The sequence below is a fragment of the Chelon labrosus genome, assembly GCF_963514085.1.
Source record: "Chelon labrosus genome assembly, chromosome: 20".
NCBI lineage: Eukaryota > Metazoa > Chordata > Actinopteri > Mugiliformes > Mugilidae > Chelon > Chelon labrosus.
In genome coordinates, this window is record NC_140353.1 from 8,136,531 (window position 1) to 8,161,465 (window position 24,935).

Here is a 24,935-nt window from a genome sequence, read left to right on the forward strand (position 1 = left end):
CACAAAATCCATAAAGATGGTGTAGACAAAGACAAAAAAATTCTGCATTAAATCTGCTCCAAAGGAAATTCTCAAAGAAAAATGAACAGAAGTGAACGAAGAGGGGGTAATGGCTCAGTTTGTTTGTATTTGTCCACTACAGATTCTAAAACTGACTTTCTTTTTGTCCAGAGGACCTAAAATAGACACATTTGTGAAATTTGACGCAATTGACAGACGTTAAAAGTGAAATCTTTTCATTTACACTGCCGTCCTCGCAAAATTAAACCACAGCACACAATAGACATTGTAAAGTAAATTACAGCAAATTTTTATTTATTTGGGTTGCTGACACCACCCTTAGGACCCTTACTGGTCCCCGAACCCTATTTTGGAAACTAGTTGTGAAAAGACATAATAAATAATGTACTTACTGACCCCCGATTGGAGTCATATGATCAAACAATGTATTCAGGTAAAATGATAACATCAGTCAGTCGTTTGTGTACGTTTTTTCTGCGTGTATATGAGTGTCTTTTAAGGTAATGTACTTAGATTAAACACATGGGCTACTTTAGAGGTACCAGGGACAACAAATGGTGCAATTCGGGCTGAAGAAGTGCCACATAAGGGTAAAAACAAGACATTGCATCCTGCCTGTGGGGTGCATATACATATCAGCGTTTAGAAACGTTTCAAAATAGTAATAGTGGTTGGTTTAAACCATCCCTGCACTGTACACGAACACAAATCTAATGTGAGGCCTGAACTTGAAGGCCTCCAAAAAGAGAACTTGAACTTGAGCGAAGTCGACAAAAACTGAGACACTGTGGCTTTAAGAAGCCCCCACCGTCTCACAACAGGGGGGGCGTGAGCTGAATCCAGGAACAGCGATTGAAAAAAAAAAAAAACGCTCCACCAGCGGACTGTTTCAAGTTCCCCCCCGGCTGAAACCCTGCCTGATTTGTGGGCAATGTTGGGGATGTAGAAAAAAAAAAAAAGGAAACCGGAGCAAAGAGAGCGCAAGGGAGAGATAGGGAGACAACACTAACAGGGTAGCTATGGAGATAGTAGGTTTTCCTGGTAGCTTTCTTTGACAGGTGTCGAGTGGGATAAAATAAAGTATCAGAGCAGCCTCCAAGATGTACGGCAAGGGTAAAGGAGCTGTGGTCCCCTCCGATAGCCAAGCAAGAGAAAAGTAAGTAAATTATTGCACTGTCACAACACATATCCAGCAAAGAAGAGTGTGCTAGGTGGCTAAAGTTGCTAACTGATGTGGAGCAGTTGGGTCACTCGAGCAGAGCGTGTTAGCCGTTTTTTACACGTACGAGCTGCAACAAAAAAAGTGATGCTGTGATAGTTCAGTAGTTGTGTTTGCCACTTTGTGTGTGCCTTTCTCCTCATGCATCCTCCAAACTACAGGCACGGCTGCTAAGTTAGCCCAAGCGGCTAGCCGCACAGCCAGTTCCACTCTTCTTGTTTCTTTCCAATGCAAAACGGGAGAGAGAGGCAGTTTTTTTTTTTTTTTTTTTTAATTTTATTTTTAGCGACTTTAAAGTTGCACCGCTTTCAACACGCGCACGTGCTCCGGCAATAACGCATAAACGGTGCGCTCGCTTCGCTGAATTATTGTCTCGCGAGGAAAGCGTCGGTGGGGATCCCACACTTCCATCTCGCCCCAGCGCGAGGAACAATGCGTTTGGAGCGACGCCGTGTGCATTGTAGCTAGCAGGGGCTTTTGTGTGCGCGTGTGTGTCGCCCCTTCGCCGGAGCGGCAGCGGGTATAAATAGAATACAGCTGTTTGACGAGGGGTGTGTGGGGCTTTGTTACAAAATGTAGCGCCGGGGACGCGTTCCAGAACGGTCCCACTGTGGCACGAATGCCCCCGAACGCGCTCGGTTACATTGTATCCACGCGTGCGTTCGAATCAGCGGAGAGCAGCTCCGCGGAGCGAGGAGAGCGGCGCCTCTTAACTTTTGTGGCCCGTACAGATTTCCACCACTCGCCCCCCTGTAGTCGTGCTTGGTTTGGATAAACAAAAACTCAACCGCTACCGGAGCCCCCCCCCCTCTTTTATTTTTTTATTTTTTTACCCACCCCCCCAAAAAAAAGACACGCTTAATAATCGCTGGTCTGCCCGGAAACTTGGACGGTGTTAGCTTGTGGAGCTGTAGCCATCCCGTCCCTTTGTCTGCATGCCTCTGTCTCGATGCCTGTTGTTCGCTCAGGAGGAGATACGTGCCGCGCTGTTACCAACACTCTGACAAGCCCCCCTCACCCCCCCCCCAAAAAAAAAAAAAATTAAAAGGCTTTCAAAATCATCTTAAGCATTAAGTTCAAAAACCTCTTTGCATTAGTTTCGAAACAGATCTTCGGTGAACTTCCTTTGCTGAGAGCCACGGTTAACAAAGCCTGCTAAGACCTGTAATAGGCTTTCATTAAACTTTGTTAGGTGTAGCAGCTTTACAGTGCCCTGTTAATGGTTTATAATAGTTTCTGTTACACTAGAGGTGAATTCTTGTGGCTTAGGCTAGTTGGACGCGCCAGCGGCGAAATGCCCTGACTTGCTGGACCAGTCCTCAGGACCCTAAGTGGGGCAGAATTGCCAGAGCCATGTGGATGTTCGCATGCATAATCGACACTTATTTCTCACCTCCTTAATTGGTGTTTTTATTGTTATTATTCTTATTATTTAACCTCTGCTGGAGGCCCCATATTCTTTACTCTTTCTCTCATGCGCCGCTCTCCTATCCTCAGCTACCTCCCGACTCTCACTTCCCATCCATCGCTGCTTCTCAAAGTCCTCATCCCTCACTTCAGCGTTGAATTATTGAGACAGACTGAAGCAGCTGCTCTCAGCTTTGCGTCAGAGTTGAGAAAGAAAGAAAGAAAGAAAGAATGAAAGAAAGAAAGAAAGAGGCAGGCAGAGAGAAGAGAGAGAGAGAGAGACAGAGTGGTAGGTATGGTGGGCAGACTCATCCATGTTTAAAGAGGGGGTTTTGTCACAAGCCTCAGGCAGGATGTCAGGTGTGTCGGTGGTGAACATCAGGGAGAGTTCTGGCCCTGGAATTCGGCGTATGCACACGCTGATGTCTCAGATGTATAAGGGGATGGTGTATAGGGAGGTCAGGGGGTCACCTCACATGGTTTGATAGAGGAAGAGGTTTTTCTTTCAGGTATATGAGAGAATGGTGTCTCTTAATAAAGTGTAAGTGTGATTTCTGGAGTGATCATCTTGGCTGCTCCTCTGGTCCCCTTGCATCAACTTCATTCTTCCTCTTAAAAAAAAAAAAATTGTATGTCCCCTCTTATGTTCAAGTAGTCAACCTTTCTGTGCCACCATCCCATAGTGGCTCCACTCCTCAAACTTCTCTTTCTTTTCTATGAACTAGCTTCTGAGCTTTAATAATGCAGGAGGCCAGGTGCACGCACAAGCCGCCCCTTTTGCAACAGCGCGCACACCGCACATAAAAATTTCATTGAAGGCCTCTTGGGGGGGCATCTGCAGTGTGATCCTCCAGTCCCTAGACATGAGACCAAGTCCTTGACTATTTCCTGCTGCTCGTCCTGCTCCTTTTTTATAAGGATGCGCGTGTATCGAGCAAGTCCGTAAGCCTGCAGCGCACGGGGAGGCGCAAACTGTATCAATATTTGAAGCGCTTTTCTGTATCCTAAAGCTTCCTGTGAGCCTTTGCGCAGCTTTTCAAAATTCTTAAAGTCGGTTTAGATCCGTAGGAATCTATATGTGTTTAACTGCGATCGGTAAACAGCGAAGGGGCAGGGGTATAATGCTCTGCGATGTATAGTATGTTGGTGTGCTTTGTAGGTGCGTGTGGCCCAATAGTAGACTGACCTGCAAGTGGCAGTGACTTACACTCTACACCAGCGGTCACAAAGAGCTTTGTGACCTACAAATTGCTAGGAGCCTCAGAAAGTGGTCAGATTCCCCTGGCTAAAGTGGTCAAGTGTTGGTGTGTGTGTGTGTGTGTGTGTGTGTGTGTGTGTCAGCACAAGCGCAGTCTTCAGGCTCTTAAGAGCATCGGTCATTTGTACAGCGACTAATCTGTCCCACTGTCTGTGTTGAATTAATGAAGTGGATGCAGCCGGGACGTATTCCTGCTGTTGTATGTGCCGTTGTTGTTGTGCACCCTGATGGATTTATGTACAGCTGATTGTTATTAATCAGTATGTATGACCCTTGGAAGTTGACAATTCTCTTCTTGCTTTGTTTGTTCATCTGTATCTGCTCGCATATGTTTCCTTATCATGGTGACTATCTACAAGAAGGGAAACACCCTCAGCTATTTATTACCCTCTGAGTGGGTTGGCCCTCTGTACATATACAGAGAGACCAAACATATTGAAACTATTATCTCTTCTACACAAGAAGCGCAGGTCTACTGAATGCATGTTCAACCCGGACTGACCCATTCATACTAAAACACTTGCGTCACTGTTGGGATTTATGTCCTCGTCAAAAAAACTAGAGTGACAAAGAATTATATGGCGTAACAAACCAAAGTTTCGGTTTCTGTCCACCCTGGGCGCTCAGCCTCGCTCTTGAGCTTGGTTTTTTTTACGTCTGCAACAGATCTGCGCTGGTGTGTCCGCATAGTTTTGTACTTTGCACCAGTGGCAGCTGCGTTACCACAACATGTATTCTAGTTACATTTCTGATCATGTGCGTGTCAAGCTATGGCGTAGAGTACGGACATATGCCGTAACCATGCCCTTCCTACGTCACGGATGTGACGCCTGACAATAGATTTTTCTCAGATTGTTGTATGTTTTTCCAAAAGTCAGTCAATTTAATTGGACTTCCTTCTCATAACTTAATAGAAAAGCTTGTTCAGGGTGCAATGCTTGTGTTGGCCTGTTCAGCTACTGTGGTAGTCTTGGGATGAATACTGTACATGAGTAGCAAAAAAGGACCAACAAGCACATCCAGGTTGGAGAATATAAAATGTTGGCGTGTGGATGTAAACATATTCATCTATAGCTGTGTCCTAAATTATTACCTTGTACCTTTCTTGTAATATGTCAAAAAATACTACATAATATTAGTATTTATTCATTAATACATGGACTTCTACATGCATCTCAAATTCTTAAAGAACTTGCAATAGAAATCTAACTACTTACCAAGAAAATGTCCCTTATCTGTGTTATTTCTACATGTAGAACAAGGTACGATCATGCAGGGACCGCCGGCTTCATACTACGGTTACTGTCTATTTGCCTATTCTTATCTCTTACTGACTACATTTGCATACTAACAATGCATATTTCAAACATTTGCATACCATTAGTAGTAAGAACAGGTCAGGCTCGGATCAGGTCTCCATCGTAAAACATTATAGCAGTTGTTGTGTTTCCTCTTCACCCACCCATAGCAGAAGTAGTAACCGAGCTTAAACGCGTGGTTGTTGTCTCATATCAGTATTTACATTATGCACATTTATTTAAAAGGGTGTTTTCGAAAGAACCAATTGACACAGGAATTCGTCGCGCTGATCAGTTTCAAGTTTCTGAACTGACTCAAATGGCAAAAATCGTTGATGGGTGATAATGTTACTGCAAGTCAAGATACGAACACGGCACTTGGACAGTGTGCAATATCTTATCTTGTAGTTCATCTTCAAAAGCAAGCATTTAGGCAGATTTTGGACTTTCCCGTCTACTGCTGTTGTAGCAGCGAGGCTGTTCTCCGCTGCCACAGAGAAGACATTAAGAAAAGCCCAACAAAGCACTGAAGTGAAATGAATTATGTGCTTGAAAAATGACTTCTAAACGTTCAATCGATGATCGAAATAGTGGCCGATTAATTCCGTTTCAGTAGACACACCCCGATGTTTGTTAGGAAGATAGTGATGCAGAAAGCGTATCAATAAATTCGGCATTTACACACTCAGGGAAGTTATTAGAAACGTACCATGTTTCATTTCATTTTTTTGATAGAGCTTATCAACTTCCTCTGGAGTTTTTATTGTCCGGTGACACATCATCTGACGTGGCTTAAATGTGTTTAAATAGACGTTAATTTCATCTCTCCATTCAGTAACGGTACAAAAGAAGACGGCAAAGGAGCAGTCGGCGTTTAAAAACAATCTGCACAACAGCCTGATTATCTCAAAACCATGTTTCATTGATCACTTCATTGACTAATGATGGGGGCTATGACACTGAGCTACTGTCCTTCTCATTAGGACCTTATTGGCCTGTCAGAGGACTGTCTGCTCTGGGCACACAGGGCACTGTCATATCCACGCTGCCGGTCGATTGATGGTCCATTAACAGCCTATTAAACATGACTAAGTGAAGGAGTTAGGAGTACAATGTTGGGCCAATGGGGGTTTCCCACTCTACAGCATGGTTCTTCTGTCTGTTAATAGACTCTGGTGGATTGCCATTTTCAAGTGTTATAATGGCGGTGATTTAAAAAGTCTGACGAGGGCTTTGCTAATGTTGTTGGGAAACCTGTTGTATGCAACTATTTATTTTGGTATGAGGTGTCTTCATTCATTCAAGACTGATTTTTTTTAATTTATTTATTTTTTTTATCCATTCAGTTTCAGATTATTTGTGATAGGCTTGGTAAGATGCTCAGTAGCATTAGTGGAAACCCAGGGACCTGACTAGTGAGGTGGAGTTTACACCTGCATTTCAGTCCCAGGAACTTTGAACTAATTTTAGTTCCTTTTTCAAGTTTCTAGCGCCATCAAAAAGCATGTGAACAAAGCAAAGCAAAATGACTGTTTGTCCTTGAAAAGTCCCCAAAACGTTTAGTTCCAGGAACTGTTGTCCAGGAACTTTCCAAAGAGTTTCCTTCGGCCCTTTGTTTGCCACATGTTCACTGCATAAAGATTAAGCCAACGTTACAATACTACAGTTACCACCACAACGTTTTAAGGTGGACCTTCTCTTTGTAGCTGCCAAATCAAATTCCACTTGGACTTCAGTCTTGATCCAAGAACTAAAACAAGAGGAACTTATTTCTTGTTGCAAGTTTTTAAAAATTTAATAAAAAACCAGCAGTGTTTGGCAAAACAAGTCCCACACCAAAGGTTTCTGCCTTGCTGCAGCTATCTGGAGCTAAATGAAGGCATCATTTCTACTGCATGGTACAGCTTGAGTTGACTTTACTAGGTTTTTTTGTGCCATGTACTTGTATCTACTTCATTTATAGTACCACATTGACCAAATACTTGTTGTTGCTGGTAGCTTAGCTTTTAAAAATGGTGGTTTTGATGTACCGTGCTCAAGGAAATGTGATGATTCTCTCTTGTGGGCAATCGATGTTGGTTGTCAGTGTTTTCTTGTTACCTTTAAGCATCAGATTAACTCGCATGGAACATCAAACCAGGCAATACTAAAAAACTGCCAACTATCAGTTGCTATCTACAATGGAAAACTATAAGGAGCCAGTCTATTGAACGCTTTAGATCCACATTACTGTATTGAAAATGCAGCTAATGTCGCTGACTAGTTCGACACGAGCCTTGAGACAACAATGGCTTGTGTTGGCGCTCATTCAGGCTCATGCAGGCAAGCACCGGTTGCTGGTAAGAATATTTGACAAAAATGGTGTTAATCTTGCTGCTTAAATGACCGTTATACAGACAAACTTTTTATTGGTGTTTCACCAAGTAAGAAAATCAAAATGTACTGTAACGTATTGCTTTCAGCAGCTTATACACTTCCTGCTTTGGGGGACCAACAACTCTTAAGCCACATTTTACTAATTTGCCTGTTGATACCTAATCTTCACGGCCCTTATGAGTTATTGTAAAAATAAAAATTGTCTCCCGTCACTTACGTTCTTTTCCTTTTCAATTTCAGGTTAGCGTTATATGTGTACGAGTACCTGCTACATGTGGGAGCACAGAAGTCAGCACAGACCTTCCTGTCCGAGGTAAGATGTCATCCGTAACGAGTGAATGCTCAACAACTTTCTTAATTTGCAAGGTTTACGCGACACGTCCCTGCTGTGGTACACCTTTACAGCAGCGTGCACCCTCCCTCTCAGACATACATGGCCAGTGAAAACATGCTAAACATGATTACTGAGTGCAAGGTGTTGCATCAATATTTTATAAGGAAATCCTATAAAGTTACACCAGATCACGATCACTGTCCACCGTGGTGAGTCTTGGTGAAGCGGGGAAGTAAAACCTACCGATGTCACAGCCTGTGCACGCTGCAGACACTCGTTGTGTTGTTGTTTGTGTTGAAATTTTCCCGAGCCCTCCTGGGTGCGGGCGGGCAAAACGGTGAATGAGTAAGTTAACCTCCTGGTTTATGAATGTACTTCACATTTGACAAGTGGGACAGGATTGCAGTCTAATAGACGGGAGAGAGTCAGGGAGATGGAGATCGACAGAGCCAGAAAGATGCCTATCTTCACGTCAGAGGCCATTGACAGTTTGAGACTGACTGATTATATGTTCTTAACCCCTGGACCTGCAGACATAATCCTCTCTCTAGTGGCCACGAGTGACTTCTCTTCTCCTCTCTTCTCCTCTCTTCTCCTCTCTTCTCTTCTCTTCTCTTCTCTTCTCAGATTCGATGGGAGAAGAATATTACATTAGGGGAGCCCCCAGGATTCCTCCATTCGTGGTGGTGGTAAGTTTCTCTCTCTGCCGTACGAGAAGCCGCTTCTCCCATTTTATTCATGTTTGTTTGGATAAGCGTGTCCATTTTATTTGCTTGACTGTGTAAACAGATTTTTTACAGTACATGTTTTAAGCCGTACATCCCCCTCCTCCCTGCATATACACACACTTGATAGGGCTCCGCCGTCTATCTTGACCCTACATAATTCATTACTGTAATATGCACAAACAGTAGCTTCATTTGAGCTGTCATGGCCCTGCAAGAGCCGTACTCCCAATTGTGAATATGTTGAACTAGCATATATAAACATTTAGAAGCTAGAAAAACGCCTGATTTTAATTTAATTGTCCTTTTTTGTGCTTAAAAATGACTTCCAGAAGTAGGAGGTCTGGTAGACTCTCAGCCCTGGGGTTGACCAGACTCACTGAGGGCGTGACCCCCCCCTCCCCTCCTTGCCCGTCTTCGCCTCACTCCCCTCCTCCAGCTCTCCAGCCTTCACCCCCGTTTCTGAAACAATAGATCCAGATGGTTAGGGAATGGACCCCCCCCTTGCAATCCCCTCCTCCTCCACCACCTCACCCTCTCGTCACTCTTTGTGTGCCCCCCACCTCCCACTTTTCCCCCTTTGTTCACGTGGGAGAGGGATTCTTAGCAGATTAACCCGTTGCATTCCAGCTTCCTTTGTGTCACCTCTCCCTCCGCTGTCTTGCTCCTTCCCCCTCTCCTGTCATTTCTGCCCCTGGCTAAGATTTGACCTCCGGGGTCAACACCTCAAGCACTGATCAGCGGTTTCACTTGTTTTTTTGGATGTCACCCGCAGGTTTACGTTTACAAGCACATGGCCAGTAATCACATTTTATCACGTGCTTCCTAATTACTCAGTTCAGGTAAATGCAGTGAATGGCTGTTGCTGAGGAATAGCTTGGGTTTTCAAATTCAAAATTAGTTTACCTTGCAGATCTAAAGCTTAACTCCACGCCTGCATTAGACTATGGTTAAAAGACTTGAATCAGTCCTTTCTGGACTTCCCCAACATAGTTCCTAAGCGAGATCTGAAGAGGGAGGAGACGAGAGTCTGAGCCAGGACAGAAGATAATCTAAGCATGAATGGAAGCTACTGAAGAGTCTCACTCCTTTAAAACTGTCAATTTCAGCAATTTTAATCTGATTGAGGCAGTTATGTGCTAGCTATTTAACATTTACTTGGCTGCAAAATGTTTTTTTCCCCCATTTTTTCAAGGAAGCTAAATATTTCCTTAAAACATCTGTAAACTAAATTGAATGCTGTGTTTACAGTAGCAGGATAGTGGCAGGATATTGTATGTTAACCTGATGACTGTTTGTTGCACAGAAAAAGACAAAATACAGTAAAACGTCAACTGCTCAGATAAAGACGCACCTAAAACAAATCTGGAGCTGCCTCTGTAGTTCCTCTTGGGAAACTCAACGGTTGAACCGATGTCAGGACTTAGCTCCGAGTCTGTTAAGATGAATTGTCGCGTGATCTTGTGAGAATCCAGCTGCCTCACAAGGTAATGAGCCTGCAGGGCTGAGTGAAACTAAAGTACACATGCCATGTTCAGCGTAAGCATTCATGCGGTCGGATGACTTGATTAGTTTTCAGTGTTTTAGTAGACCTCTGCAATAAGCAAAATGTAGGATATCACCCTCTCTTCCAGGGAGCTAAAGCATCGAAGCAAGTTTTCTAACATTTGTTTAGTTTTTACAAGTAAAATAAGAAGGGAAACTCCAATCACGGCAACGTCTTCAAGAACTGTGCATAGATCCACTGAAGCACACACTGTCCTGAAACTAGAGACTGCACAAATTACAAAGGCACATATTTTAAAAACCTGTGGATTTAAATTTACAGACTTGTAAATACACCCTTAAATGGTCTTAAAAAGTACAGTATCTGGTGTAAGTTTTCACCTGAGGGGGAGTCACTCTGCTGAGTAAGTAGAATGAACGTCGGGCCTATAGAGCAACATCAGCAATATGAGAGCAAGGACATGTTTTAATAAGAAGAAAATAAAGGAACAGAATAATAATCTGAAAGCATACAAGGCAGGTTAATGGGAAAGATTGTTCTCAGAGGTTCTTTCTGTGGATGATTGCAAGTATCAAGCGTTTACGTTAAGCTCAATCGTTTGAACTAAAAAATTAGTCTGTGATCAGGCCCCCAAATTCAGCCTTGTCTCAGGAAGCTCAGCAGCGTATGTAAACATCCCAATTTTTGGGATTCAACGTGTCTTTGACTGTCGCAGATCGCCAGGACGTGTGAAGTGGCTGCCTCATTAGTCCTCTCGTTAGCCACGTCGCCGTTTCACCGGGTTTAATAGCACTTCTGCTAAATCAATGCACAAAGAATGATTTGGTTAGGACCTCTCACATATGCAGCACACGGGCAGTTAACGCATTTGTTAGCGCATAACTGAGGTGTTCAAATACTTTAATACAAAACATGCATTGAGACACTTAATGTAAATGTGTGTCCACTGTTTTGTTGCCTATCCGGGTAAGTATCAAACGATGAGGGACATTCTTCACAGTGGCTCCGTTTATCAGGCGTCACTAGAGGAAAGAGCATATTTCAGTGATTAAAGCTAACATTGATCTGTTTGATTAAGTCGCTGTAACGGTAAAAGTGTAGGGTCAAGACAAAGAGGCTGCTAATCAAAAGTCCACGGAAGTATGGTAATGCAAGTGAATGTGTGTGTGTGTGTGTACTTTGAGTGAGTGCGAGGTAGATTGAGGGGGCGACACTGGCATTGTGTCCCACTTACAATGATGCTCAAGTGTGTAAGAGGTAGTTTAAGAGCGCTAGGGAGATAGTGGAAGTGTGTGAATGGGTTATGAATAGCTGTTACACATTTGCTTGTATTGCTCTGTATGGTAACCTTTGACCTCTTCTCTTCCTCCCTCCCCCCCGCACCCCCACCTCCCTTCATTTCAGTGTATTCTGGGATTTGTATTGTGCAGCTCCAGACCGAAGGGAGACATGTGAACACTCCAGTGAGGCGAAGGCCTTCCATGACTATGTAAGTGATTGACTCTACAGACACCTCTTTATTTTTCCAAACAGAGAAACATCCATGTATTGTCTTCCGGTTATCGAGGTCCTAATATTCCAGACATCCCTTTCCCTAGCTACACATTTCAGTTCCTCTTGAGGAATCCCAAGGTGATGTATAATCCCTCCAACAAATTCTGGGTGCACACTATGGTCTTCTCTCAGCTGGCTGTGCCCATTGGACCTCCGAAGGGAGGCTTCCAGGAGGCATCCTCAAAAGTTCCACCTCAATGAGCCCCTTTTAGTACGATACCTGTCTTCAAGACCATAGGTGTGGGCCTGGTAAATCAAGCTCAGCCATCTCTTCACCACAATGGTTCAACACAGCCTTATTTTGCATTATTTCCGCCGAATTGTGCAGAAAAAGAGACGCTGTGGATTAGTATTTTTTTCTTTTGTCTCTTGAGACACACGTAAACATTTTATTAGCTAGTTCAAGTGTGTAGAAGTATCTTGAAGTGGATGCAGCAGCTGCAGGTAGAGGATTCTTGAGTCTTGTTCGTTTGACATAAGGTGTTTTACAAGACACCAGCAAACCAGAAGCTAACTTAACTGCACAAATATTTTGGGTAATAAAGTTTGAATTCATAGCTAATATTTTTTTCCATGTTACTGTTAGCAGGGAGTAGCAGGATTGTAATGATTATTTAATTATCAATTAAACAGACGCTGTGGAGATACTTTAATTAAACAGTTAAATTATGGACAACTGTCGTTTATTCTGTATATTGAAAGAAAATGCCGTTTCCTGAAGCTTAAGGTGAGCTCAAATTCTCTATGTTGTTTGAATTAACTCTCAAAAACCTGACGAGAATCCGTTTACTATGACTTAAACCAATTTAAAGACTGAAAGTATTTAACAGTTTGCATCTTGTTTTTAGAATAATTTCAAGATCCACAAGTCTGTCTTAAGTCATTAAAATTATTCGACCCTTGGATTACAGTGTGCATCTCCACAGATCCTGTCAAAGAAAGGCAAAATGCTTCATATTAAAATAAAGTTTTTAAACTCATTACAGTCGTAGGAGGGAGAAGTTCAATTCTTCCTTTTTTCTTAAGGGCCATCAATAAAGAACTTAACTTGAAGAGGATTCAGAAAAATAGAAAAACTAAAAGAGGGGGTGAAAAAAAAACGATGTTGTGGAAAAAATAACAAAGAACAAAATGAGTCAGAATTATGGAAGAGAAAAGGGTAGCATTCGGCTGTTTTTGCTGATTCAAAGACAATTACGAGACTGAAAAGGACATAATGTGGCTACTTTGCAATCAGCGTTTCTCTTTTGTTGCAATGTGCGGCGTCACCGGAGCATTATCCAACCACCTGAGACGTCATCGAAAGGGTACAAAACCGTGAAGCCGTCAATGCTCGCCAGCTGGCTGCACGCAAAATATAGCCTAGTTGTGCGCCGAGGGTGTTTTTCACCATCATGTATTCCTTTTGTACTTAACGTAGAATGACAGGACTGTACAGGAACGTATGATTTCACTTGTTATCAAAGAACCAAGCATCTTCAACTTGGAGGGATGGATGTGACTTCCACTTTAAGAGCATAATCACTTTTCTCTTTTTGTAACTCCGTAGTTTATCTAGGATCGCTACAACATATCAAATTGTAAAATGTGTTTTTTAATTCAGAAGTTCAGTTTACACATTGTGTTTTTATACGTGTTTCGTCCTTGAGGTATTGTGAGGAGAAATTCTCGACGAACACTGCGCCCGGAGGTCAAAGGTCAGGGTCAGATGGCTTCCCAGCGTTTGTAAGGATTCACTGTTTTGCCCAAGGATAGTTCAGCAGAGGTGGCTACTCGCTGTCGCCCTCATTACAACTCCATCGCTCTAATTATAACGTAAAGTAGCGCGTTGTGTTTTTTTTTTCTTCCTCCAGCTTGACGAGAAACTGTAGCCGTGGGCTCTTGTGTGTAAATGTCATCTGTTGTGATTGACACTGTGTGACTGTCTTCAGCCTGTTTCTCTTTGGCCGATACAGTGTGGCATTGTGTGTGTGGTTGTGGTAGTGTGTGTGTGTGTGTGTGCGTGTGTGTGTGTGTGCGCACTGTATAGTGTGGGGAGATAATGGAATAGAGTTCTAATCCGGTAATCCCAGCACTGGGCCGAGGCTAAGCCAGGGATTTGTGTGTGCTTGTGTGTGTGCGTGTGTTTGTATGGGGGGCATCTTTGGCAACCGGCCCGTAGAAGGAGGGTGGAAGGGCTCGCATCCTCCTTCCAGTTAACCCCCGTGTATAAATGTAGATGGGCGCGCTGCACGGTTGCTTTGCTGTCTGCTCCTAACAGTGATAAAGCGAATGAGACGGGACCGGTTTAATTTTGGCTCCAGCCCCCCCGAGGCTAGTCTCTGAGCACAGGTCCTTTTTCTACTGGTTTCAAAAGAATGAGCCAAAAAGAAATTTCACCTTCCCTCAAAAGAGTTTCTCAAGTCTTTTGAGGATTGCTCGATTGCACGCTAACATTTAAGGAACATTATTACAGTTTCCTCCGCTGGATGCAGAGGCACGGCAGAGGATTTTGGTTACAGTCAAGGCTGTTTTATCCACATGTCTGGTTACTGGTTATATAAGTAATGCAGGGGTTGCTAGTTAACATTAGAAGGAAGAGGCTTACAGGGTTTAACATTTAGAGAACAGATTAAGAGGAAATTTCCCTCATGTGCAGATTCATATCATTATTTTTGACATGCTTTTAATCGATGTCTTTACACAGGCTTTTGTTTAATTAATAGCTTAATAGGCCTTTTAATACAGTGTTTACGTCTCTCACCGTCTCATTTTTTGATTCATCTGCTTTTATTTGACGACATTAACGCAAAGTGGGACCGCGAGGACTTTCGCGTTACTTCCGTCTGTTTGTGTTGAGTTGTGTCACTTGCACGCCTCCTATTAATCTCTATTAATTTTAATTGGCATGCGTGTTATCTCCCGCTTTAATTACACAACACATGTTACATTATTCAAACATGTTGTACGTCGGTTAATTTGCTGGTTTGATTAGAAGTGTGAAAGCAGCGTAAAGGTTTTTATTTTTTTTTAATTCATTACCTTTCAGATACTTTTCCTGAATGTTAGCGTTTTGTTTTTTTGTTGGTTTTTTTTTGTAAAGTTTAGTTGTCTGCATTTCCCTTGGGGAAATTTGTCAGCAGTGGTGCAAGCCAGATGTTAGGTGATGATGCCTTAAGAGGCGTTTGCATGAGAGGTGAACAGCTCAATCTGTTGTTGACTCAGTTCTTAGATATGTTGCCCGTGTGCTGTAAAATTATATTTCTTTTCTTTTGTTTCAAGAGAAGTTCCTCCTTTTGTAATCACTTGAAAGTGTGCGTGCAGGTATAGCGTTAAGTCGCTGCAGCCAGCTGTTAGTGTTCAGCCTCAGCCTTGCAGATGTGTTGCTTCAGATTTTTTGAGCCTCTTACTGTACTTATTTTTTTTTTCACTCTTTCTTTACACATCTGCCTACATTTATCACTTTTCTCACTCTTCTCCTCTCTCTGCTCTTCCTCTCTCTCTCTCTCATTTGGTGCAACTTCAGCCTCTCCACAGCATGTTTTCATGCAGCTTGTGGTTTCTCTGCGCCACCCCCACATCTGCATCTCCCCTCCCTGCCCCCCCCTTCCTCTCTGTTCCTGTTCTTCTCCCCACACCTTTTTTTTTTTCTTCTTCCCATCCTTCTTCACTATATACCTCTTAACTCTCTCTTTCACCCAACACACCAGTCCGCCCCCTCTCATCTCACTTGGCTTATCGCTCACTCCCTCCCTCTCTCTCTCTCTGACTCCCCTCCTCTTTTCGTGTCTCTGTCTCTCTCTTTTCCTATCTATTCCCTGACCCTCTCCTCCTTCCCTCCCTCCCTCCCTCACCATCGCCACTACCTTCCTGAGAGAAGATTGATTGGCTAATCTAGCTGTTTACCCACAATGCCTAGCAGCGCTGAGGAGGAGAGGGCAGCGTAGGCAACGTACAGACACAACCAAGAGACAGTTGAGGTGTTTGTGAAAATGAATGTCTGTGAGCAAATGTCAAAGCAGAGAGAGTGATAGTTTTTTCTTTGTTTTAGATGTTTAATGTAAAATTTGTATATAGTTTAGTTACTAGAAGCGTATAAGACAATTAAATCAAACGGCAAACAATGCAAAACATCACTTTTTAGTATGTTTTGGGGCTTTTTAGTGTCTTGGTAATTGCAGTTGCTTTATAAGTTGCTCTGTTCTCCTTACCATGATGCGACAAATCCAGCGTTTTGCCGCTTTTTGGTATCAGGCTATTGATGCGACTCCTTGTTTTTTCTGGGTTGCCACTAGTTTGATATCCAACAGTGGCTTTTCAGTTGATTCTGCTTGTTGAATTGGCAGCGTAAAGCCAAATGATTGGCTTATAAGTTTAAAGAACCTGTGCTGGAGAAGAGGTGGCGAGCTGATTCAGGAGGGTCCAGCTCTTAACGGCGGTTCCTAGCTCTTTCTAGCTTCCTAGCCTCGCAGCTAATTGCAGCCCGTTAGGTTTCTCCCTTTTAAATGACAAATACAGACTACTGCCACCTGCTGGTTTGAAGAGTCATTTCCTTTTTATGCCGTCGGCTAGCTCTTAGAGTTGTGTTCAAGCGCAACTTCTTCTTATTAGTACAATCATTTCAAACCATTTTCTGACCATATAGAAATGGAAAATGCGTTTCTCACTACTCCTAACACTTGATAGAAGTTAGATTACCACATTTTTTGAGTCACCCTTTAAAGGAGAAAACTGCGTGTCTTTTTTTTTTTTTTCAATTCTTTTTTTATTGTGATTTTCATGGTTCACATGTTCATTTACATCTCACATTACCAATCTCATCCTTTCATCTGTAAATTACATCTGAATAGCTCAGTAATACATCCACGATTGCATTGACAATACACAGATATGGATGATTGGTCCTCCCTCAATCACACAAAAGATGAAAATAATAAAATACAAACATTTAGAACGTAACTCCTTAGGCTTTGAACAAGAATGCTGGGGTGCACATCTGTTATATTAGAGGGAAAAAAATAAAATAAAAAAAAAATTAGAATACTGATGCGTATGGGTTGACACAGAAAAACATAGATGACTAAAGGAAATGGATATGAAACCTGGTACTAGACAAACGATGGACGAATCGGAGTGACATATCTAATCCATCTTTCCCATCTTTTCAAAAATAGATCCTGTTTTAGCCTTATAGCAAAAGTAATTCTTTCCATTTTAAAAATGTTATAAATGATGTCAAACCACTCGTCCACTGTGGGTTTCTCTAGTTTTAGCCACCTCCTTGTTATGGCTTTCCTAGAAGCGGCACTTAAAATCTGAAACAAGTATTTGTCATTAGAGGAGACAAACTGCGTGTCTTTTAACAGTGAAGCAGTAGTCATGGTTATGTAAAAGGAAAAGAGATCAAAAAAACTGATTGTCACTTGGTTTGCATCTTGTCTGTTTTCTTTCACCGACTCCCCAGGAAGTAAATGATTGCTTATATCTGCTGAAAGTGCCCCGTCCTGCTGCTTGACTTGACTTCTTACCTGTTTTGTGTATCTTACCTTTGGACAACTGCTGATCTTATTGCTTTTAGAGAAGAAATACAGAATACGATCCATAATTAGGTTAGTTAAATTCCTCCTCCTTCTCCTCCTCCTCGAGTTAAAGCTATATTCTGCTCCACAATTGTTCTTACTCTCCTCATCTCGTCTTTCTGGTCCTTCTGCCTTCTCTCTGGAGCGTTGGCTAAGTGGATGTTGTGTCTGCTGCATGTATTAGCGCTGTCATCCGGTGGGTGCGCGCGCATGTGTGTGTGTGTGCACAAACCAGCCTGTCTGGTTCAGTACTGCTACCTTGGCAGCAGCTTTCGGGCAAGCGTTCGGTGCGCACGTTGTGCCAGTTTCGAGGACCAGCTGGGTTTTCGGAGATCGTGTCCGCTGGTGTTTGTGCGTGTGCATTTGTTTGTCAGACGTGACGGCGAGAGTAGCAGCCATATCCTGTTGCTCCAAAGCGAAACACACTGTTTTGACTGGGCTGATAAATTAGCTAGATCACCACAGTCAGCTATTTTTTCTTTCTCCCTTTCTCTCTCTCTCCACACTCTCACTGTCTCCCACTCTTACTCCCCCCCCCCCCTCTATTTCCTCTCCCCCTCTCCGTGCGCTAAGGACAGCGGGTCAAGGAGACAGTGATGAGGTACATATCAGTGTGAACCAGAATGTAGATTAGTACCTCTCCAGGCAGGGACACACATAAATACAGACACACACACACAGATACATTCGCTGTCTCTTCCCACCTCTCCCCTTTCTCCATCCAGTGTTTATGTCTCTGTCTTTATCCCTGTGAAAGGTATCAGGCGGAGGTCAATAATGTGTTGAGCACTATTGATCTGTCCGGTAGGTGCTATGGGTGAGAGAAGGGGAGAGGGAAATGGAGAGGGAGGGATCAATGCTATTCTGTGTAGTCCATCTACATACGGTCCTGTGCCAGCCAGTCGGCTTATTAGTCGTTGATTGTGGGTTCGTACTGAGGAGGAAAATCAGTCCTCGAATCTTGATGAAGATGAGTTTAAAGTATTTTGCCACCAATATGCCATGGTGGTGCCACAGAGCGGTGGATAAGGTGACTGTATCTCGATTAAAACTGAGTGAATATTTAACCGAATCAGAAGAGCAACCTCAGCCTCTGTATGGGAAATATCAGCGTAAATTTTTGTCATAATGCACCTTTAAAGTGCTGTACAATCACTTAGAAAAACAAGGAAGAGGAAGATATTAAAGTACAACATTAAAACGCATGATTAAAAAAAAAAGCAGCTCTCAAATTGATTTAAAAATAAATTAGTTTTAAGGCAGGACTGTGTCTGGGCCTGCCCAACGTGCAGAGGCAGAGTTTGGGATGCTGCAGCTGCGACGGCATCATCTCCCCTCCTCTTGAAACCTTGTTCTTAGGACAACCAGAAGCAAGTGGTCAGCAGACTTGGGTGACTTTAATGGGACGTGCGGTTGCAGGATAAGTTTGATTTATAGGCAAAACACTAAAATCTTAGAATCGATCCTGAAACACACTGGAAGTCAGTGAAGGAGGGCCAGTACAGGGGAAATGTGTTGTTAAGGAAGACTTGCAAGAGCATTGTGAACAATATTTGTGGTCTGTTAGTCTGCATTTGTTGTCTCTATTAATTTTTTGGACTATAAAACATCTTCAGGTGGTGCTTTGTGATCGAACATACCAGAAAATTGAGCTTCGATTCGATTTTTTAGAGTTGTATAAACACAGAAGCGGTGAAAGGAGACGGAGGAAAGCGGTCGACTTACAACAAACATTCTCAACCGGAGTCAAACGAGGGACGGTGCTGTTACAGCAGCCCACCACACACCGCCTACTTGTGACGTTTGTGTATAGTGTGCAGCGCGGAGAAACAGGAAGCACGAGGAGGGAAAGTGGGATGGCATTCACAAAGCTCCCTGTCGACGGAGGCGAGCGGTTAAAGCGTTGGTCTGAGGTTACGAAAAGAGAAACCTGCATGCTGACTGTTAAAATACCCATAAAGTTCCCACATTTTAAGTTATGTAGATTATTTTTTTTAGGTATATAGGTATATATTTTAGTTGTTGAATTAGTGGTGCAGTCAGTAGATCCTTGTATTTAATGAAATTAAATAAAAATAAATGCTAAAGGTAGCTGTTCTTCAATCAGAGTTAATGCAGCCGGTGTAGTGATGAGGTACAGTTCAGGTCTGTGGTACTATTGATGGGCAGGTAACATTTAAAAAAAACTTACCTAATATTATTTTTGTGCAGACGTGGCTCCAGGATGCTTTGACACAGTGTTAGTGCAGCGCTGCCAGGGAAGGCCATTAAAATATAGTTTACAGTTTAAACAGTGTAAATATTCCCAAGCATTTGAAAATGTGTCCCGTGGGTTTTGTTGAACTTTCAGCTGGCTTCAATGAAGGAAACGTATTATTCTCCTTCCTGCTGCCATGTCAGGCATTAAAGCTCTTCCAATTTGTGTTGCCACCCGGCGCTACTCCTTCATTTGCAGATTTTTTTTTTTCTCCGTACTTTATGAAGTAAGGAGAAAATGAATAATTCAACTCCAAAAAAAAAAAGAAAAAACCCACGTCTGTTTTATCAACTAATTAGTGCAGCACTAATGTCTGCCGAGGAATACTCTGTCTTGTTTCTTTACATAAAGGTGCACGCTTGTCTCAGTAGCTGCGTGTTATTCCTGCATTAGCTGTTTACCTGCAGAGATGTCAACTAGACAAATTCCTTCAGATTTACTTTCTCGGTGAATCGCGTTGCTCCGATTCAAGGCGGTAGTCTTGTTGATTTTTCTGACTGTCTCCCGCCTCTTGAGTGCAGAGTTGAAATGGAAAGGTAGATATAGGCAGCACCGTGTGTGCCACTACAAAAACTAAAGAAAGCCCCTTTGGATCTTTTTTTTTTTTTTTTGTATTTCCGCAGGCCAGTTGGTTTTAATAAAGCTCTGCTGCATACTAAAACTACCGCTCCTCTTTGCTGGTGGCAACTGTGCTCAATCTGCCTGTATTCATATTCAATCAGCAAATTGGAGAACGTCTGAGCAGATAAACGGTCATTAATAGTCCATAAAAAATAATGTGAGCGAATGATTGATTAGAAGCTGAAATCTCTCTTTTTTGTTGCATTTAATTCTTTGCAGTTTTTTTCTCTCTCTCCTCATAATCTCCCTTTTCTGTCTTGTATCTTCCAAGTCACTCTCTCGATCTCACTCTCTCCTGCATCTTCTTATTCTCTCTCTTTCTCTCTCTCTCTCTCTCTCTCTCTCTCTCTCTCTCTCTTTCTGCGCTCCTGGAGCGGGGGATGCCAGGGGGACAGAGTGCAGATAGGACCTGTCTCCATAGCAACAGCTTCTGCAAGCTGCTGACACCCTACTGGGGGGGGTAGCGGTGGTGGTGGTGGGGGGGGGGTTGTGATGGGGAGGAATAGTATAGGGGTTGGGGCACAAGAAGGAAGGTGTGCGTGCGCGTTTGTGTGTGTGTGCCAAAAAAATGAGTGTTGGGGGGTCATGGAGAGAAAAGATGGAGAGAAAAGTGTGCAGCAGCAGCAGCAGTAGAAGAAGAAGGAGGGAGGGAGGGAGGATGGAGAGAGGGAGAAGGAGGCAGCCGACCCTGCTTCTTCCCCAGGGACTCGGTGGCCTGCTCATGTTCACTAGCAGAATTAGCATAAAGATGGGGGGAGGTGTGTGATTCTTCAGTTTTTATGTGTGTTGGTTTCAGATAGGAGAAGAAGGGCAGCGGGTGTATTTGCGTATATGCGTGTAATTGGTAGTATGCGTTGCTGTCCAAGCATACAGAATGTGTCACATGGACGTAATGTGTTCGTTAGGTGTGCGTGCTGGTGTGTCGGTGAATGTGCACGTATATATATATATATATATGTGTGTGTGTGTGTGTGTGTGTTTTTGAGAGTGACTCCCTCCCCTGGGTCTTAAACCCCCTCCCTGTTCTGGTCCTGTAGCCTGCGGTTCTCCCCTGTCTGCTGTTCTGTACCGAAGGGCTGCACTTTATGAGCCTGTGATGCAACTCTTTGTGTGTCCGTGTGTGTGTGTGTGTGTGTGTGTGCGAGTGAGAGAGACATTGCGCGTCCATGTGTTTGCGTGAATGTGTGCATGTTTGTTCCGGCTTGCTTATGTAAGCACTCTGAACATGCGTCTCCTTCTGTGTGTGTGTGTGTGTGTGTGTGTTGACAAGAATACAGTTATATCATATTTAACTCCCGGGCTGGATCGCTACCCCCCCCCCCCCCCCCTCTGTTTTTTGTTTTTTTCTATTCTGGATTCTACTTTTGTTCTTCGTGTTGTTTGACTGACATAAAGGGGACTAGAAACAGTTGTTCTGTTACATGTTGTAATATGATTAGCATTAGTTCAGCAGCTGCTCTCGTTAGGTTCAAGTGTTACAGATGTTTGCTGCTTTTAAACATTTCTGGCTCCGCTCTCCAGATATTAAACGCCGTTTAATGCTTGCCTGAATGTAGAATCCACATAAGCTCTTTGTAAAATTCACAATGTAGCTGTTGTTTACAATGAAGACAAAGCAAAAGATTTATTGAAATCCAAAGAGTCAGTCTTCTACAAGAAATGCCAAAACTGCAGTTCTCCAAATGGCCACTTGAGGCTTGAGGCCAAAAGTGAGTCAATTCCCGTTGACCTCCATCTTTAAAATACCCAACTTTAAAGCAGAAATAAACAGTTTAGTACAAAAACTAAAAACTAATTTTCATTACAACTGTACTGTGTTTGAACATTAATTCAACTCACTTGTTTTAATTGTAATAAGGCTTAAAGTTACACATAATTAAAACCGTGACCACCACCACTGAATGCCATCACAGGTCACAAGCAATCTGCCCTAAACATCACCCACCCGCCTCATCTCCACCTCCATTTTTGGATTAGCCAGAAGTCAGGCTCTGCCAATATGGCAACATCCAGTGTGACCCACATTAAGCTTTAAATCAGCTCTTCAGGAATCCTATGGCTGACGGCGCAGATTATTCGTCCCGTCTTTATGAAGGTATAAAACACTGGGTTTCTTTACTTTTAATATAAATAAAGCTTCTCACAGACAATAGGTTTTAAGTGTTTCGAGTTTTAAATCGCTCCAAGTAGCGTTTAATGAGATGCAAACAGTAACTCGGCTCATTCGCAGATGACTTTTTTTTTACTATATTTGAATTCTTTAAATGTTTTTATGTTTGTGCAGTAGCTTGTTTCTAAAAATACAAATTTAGATTTCTCTGCATCTGTTGTTCATCCTGCAAAGACACCAAGAAAAGGTGCACGTCAATTAAATTTTTTAGAAGTACAGCTATTTTGGAGTTTGGTGGAAAGATGTTACCTCATAGGAGAAGAACTATATGGAAAATGCAAACTGCATCATGTTCACAACAAACTACAGTGTGCTTTGGCTTTAAGGCGACAGGGCTGATTCAGTCTGCTCTCTTTTCTTCTTTGTCTTCGTCTGTTTTATCAACGTATCAACTAATAAACTAATTAGTGCAGCACTAATGTCTTTATGATCGTTTCTCCTCTCGAGCATGAGGAATTCTTGAACCTTTCCTCTTTGCTTCTCTTAGTTTTCATGTAAAGAAAAACAAAAGAGGTTGTTTTTGTCTTTCCTGTTTCCTCTCAATGCTTCAGAGATGAGTTAACATCTTAAATTTTGCAACAGAAAATAATTTGGATTAGCAGTTTAAACTTTTAGATGAAGTGGTGGGGGTGGGTTGTGATTGCAGGTGAAGACACTGCCCCCTTTAGTCATTTGGTGGCCAGTGCATCATGTACATAAATATTACTGTGTACCAATAAGACACACACTTAACACTCACATGTGAAGCACCATATTTTAACCACAGCCTGACCACAGCTGTTATCTGTGTTTTTCAGAGCGCGGCGGCGGCGCCCAGCCCTGTGATGGGCAACATGCCCCCCAACGACGCCATGCCAGGTGGTCCCATGCCCCCAGGCTTCTTCCAGGTATGACCTACCCCCTCTGTGCACCACCTCCAAACCCGCTCCTCTTATTTTTCTTTTTTAAACCTCATCTTATCTCCGTCTCTCATTCATCCATTTCTGATAAAAGAAACTGCGTTATACTTTGAATTCTTGCTGCAGCATGTGAGGAATCGCCAGAATCACCAAATTATGGCTAAACCAAAGTTGATTTGCCTTCAGCATCTTTGCATGTCCACTTTAGTGTGTGGCTTGCAATGTGTAGTGAATCCACAACCTTTACAGTTTAACATGGAGAAAAAATAAACTTCTGTATACGTTGCTGGCATGTATGTTTTCAGATACGTACAATACATGCAGAGCAGTAAAGAATTTACTGGTAGCACATTTACGTATCAATCAGGCTCTACTAATTACGTCTTTCGCTGTAAAGTCAATAATGGAGTTAAATCAGGTGAGACCACGGCTTCAGATTGTGTCTCCAACTTCTGTTTCCTTATTTTCCTCACGTTTTTTCCAAACACTGTTTATTCCTCTCTTGATACGTACACCCACCCGAGCCTCTGAAGCACACACTGTTCATTCATCTGTGGCTCTGCTCTCGCTGGGCTGCTGTTCAACCGATTTGTGATTCAGCCATCCCGTATTCATCCTCTCTCCACTCCTCCATCTCCGTCTCCGTCTGTCTCTGACCTGTCCCGGCGCTGTGAAGGGAAAGGTTTTAGTGTGGGAGATGGCTGTCTGAAGAGTGCGGAGAATGAGGCGCGCAAGCGGCGCACAGACGCATGTACAAACACATGCGAGCGTGCACACGTTCGCAAACAAAAACACACACACACACACACACACACAATCCTCGGTGAGGTGGTGGCGGCGGCGGTGTGATGGACAGCACTGGCATTTGGCAGGAGGCACGATAAGGTGGTGGAGAGGAGTAGGAGCGAAAAAGCGAATGACACAATAGAGAGGGAGCGAGAAGAAGAGGGTGAGTGGAGGAGGAAGAGGAGAGGGGTATGTGAAAGATCAGTGCCACCAGGTTTGTGGCCCAGTGTTTGTTTCTGTGGCTACCTACCACCCCATTGTTTGCTGGCTGAGAGCGGTGATGGTGGTGGACTAGTGAGAGTACGACTGTGAATAAGCAGGGGGGGGGGGGGGGGTGACGAGAGACGCATGGAAGTGCTATTTTTAACATTGGTGGGGGAGTGAGATTGGGCGAGGGTTTGTGTGTTTGTGTGTATGTTGTGTTCAAGGGACCTTATTGTAACAGGAAGCTTTCGTCGCTCCATGCAAACATGATTCATGCTCATCGTCGAGGCGGACCGTCGTCTGAAATTCTTTCTGGTGCTCGGCCTCTTGTGAATGTTAGACCTTGAGACCGGAAGAATACCTTTTCTTTGCTTTTAAGAAATGTGCACGTGCTCGAATGTTAAATGCAACACAAGCAGCTGTGTGAAGATCTGAACAAAGAATTAAGAAAAGCAGGATACAGGAGCTGCAACGGCAAAGACGACTTTAATTACAGATTTTTGTTTGCTTGTTTTAATTGACGAGGTCTTTTCTCTATATAACATCAGATAATAGCTGCTTCCTGTACAGGAACTTTACACAGAGACTATGAACCTTTGGACCACGGTCTAAATGAATCTCCAAAAAATGTCTTCCTCGAGGCATAGTACTTTTCAAAAGCACAGGAAGTTTGGAGGTGTGGCTTGCAGTGCTGAACATTTCTGACTGGTCAAGTACTTGCAATATTTTATCCCCCGCAAC

The 24,935-nt window shown here is 43.1% G+C and overlaps 1 protein-coding gene across 2 annotated transcripts in view; it reads left to right on the forward strand.

The window, feature by feature from the left end:
* The first annotated feature begins 373 nt into the window (after positions 1-373).
* The window catches only part of LOC311505462 (single-stranded DNA-binding protein 3), a 33,895-nt gene continuing 9,333 nt past the window's right edge, over positions 374-24,935 (forward strand). For both annotated transcript variants that reach the window (XM_084569046.1, XM_084569045.1), the window contains exons 1-5: positions 374-1,177; positions 7,820-7,892; positions 8,541-8,602; positions 11,550-11,634; positions 23,103-23,192. In XM_084569046.1, coding sequence (XP_084425172.1) covers positions 1,122-1,177; positions 7,820-7,892; positions 8,541-8,602; positions 11,550-11,634; positions 23,103-23,192 — 366 coding nt within the window. In that variant the 5' untranslated portion in view covers positions 374-1,121. The remainder of the gene's footprint in view (positions 1,178-7,819; positions 7,893-8,540; positions 8,603-11,549; positions 11,635-23,102; positions 23,193-24,935) is intronic.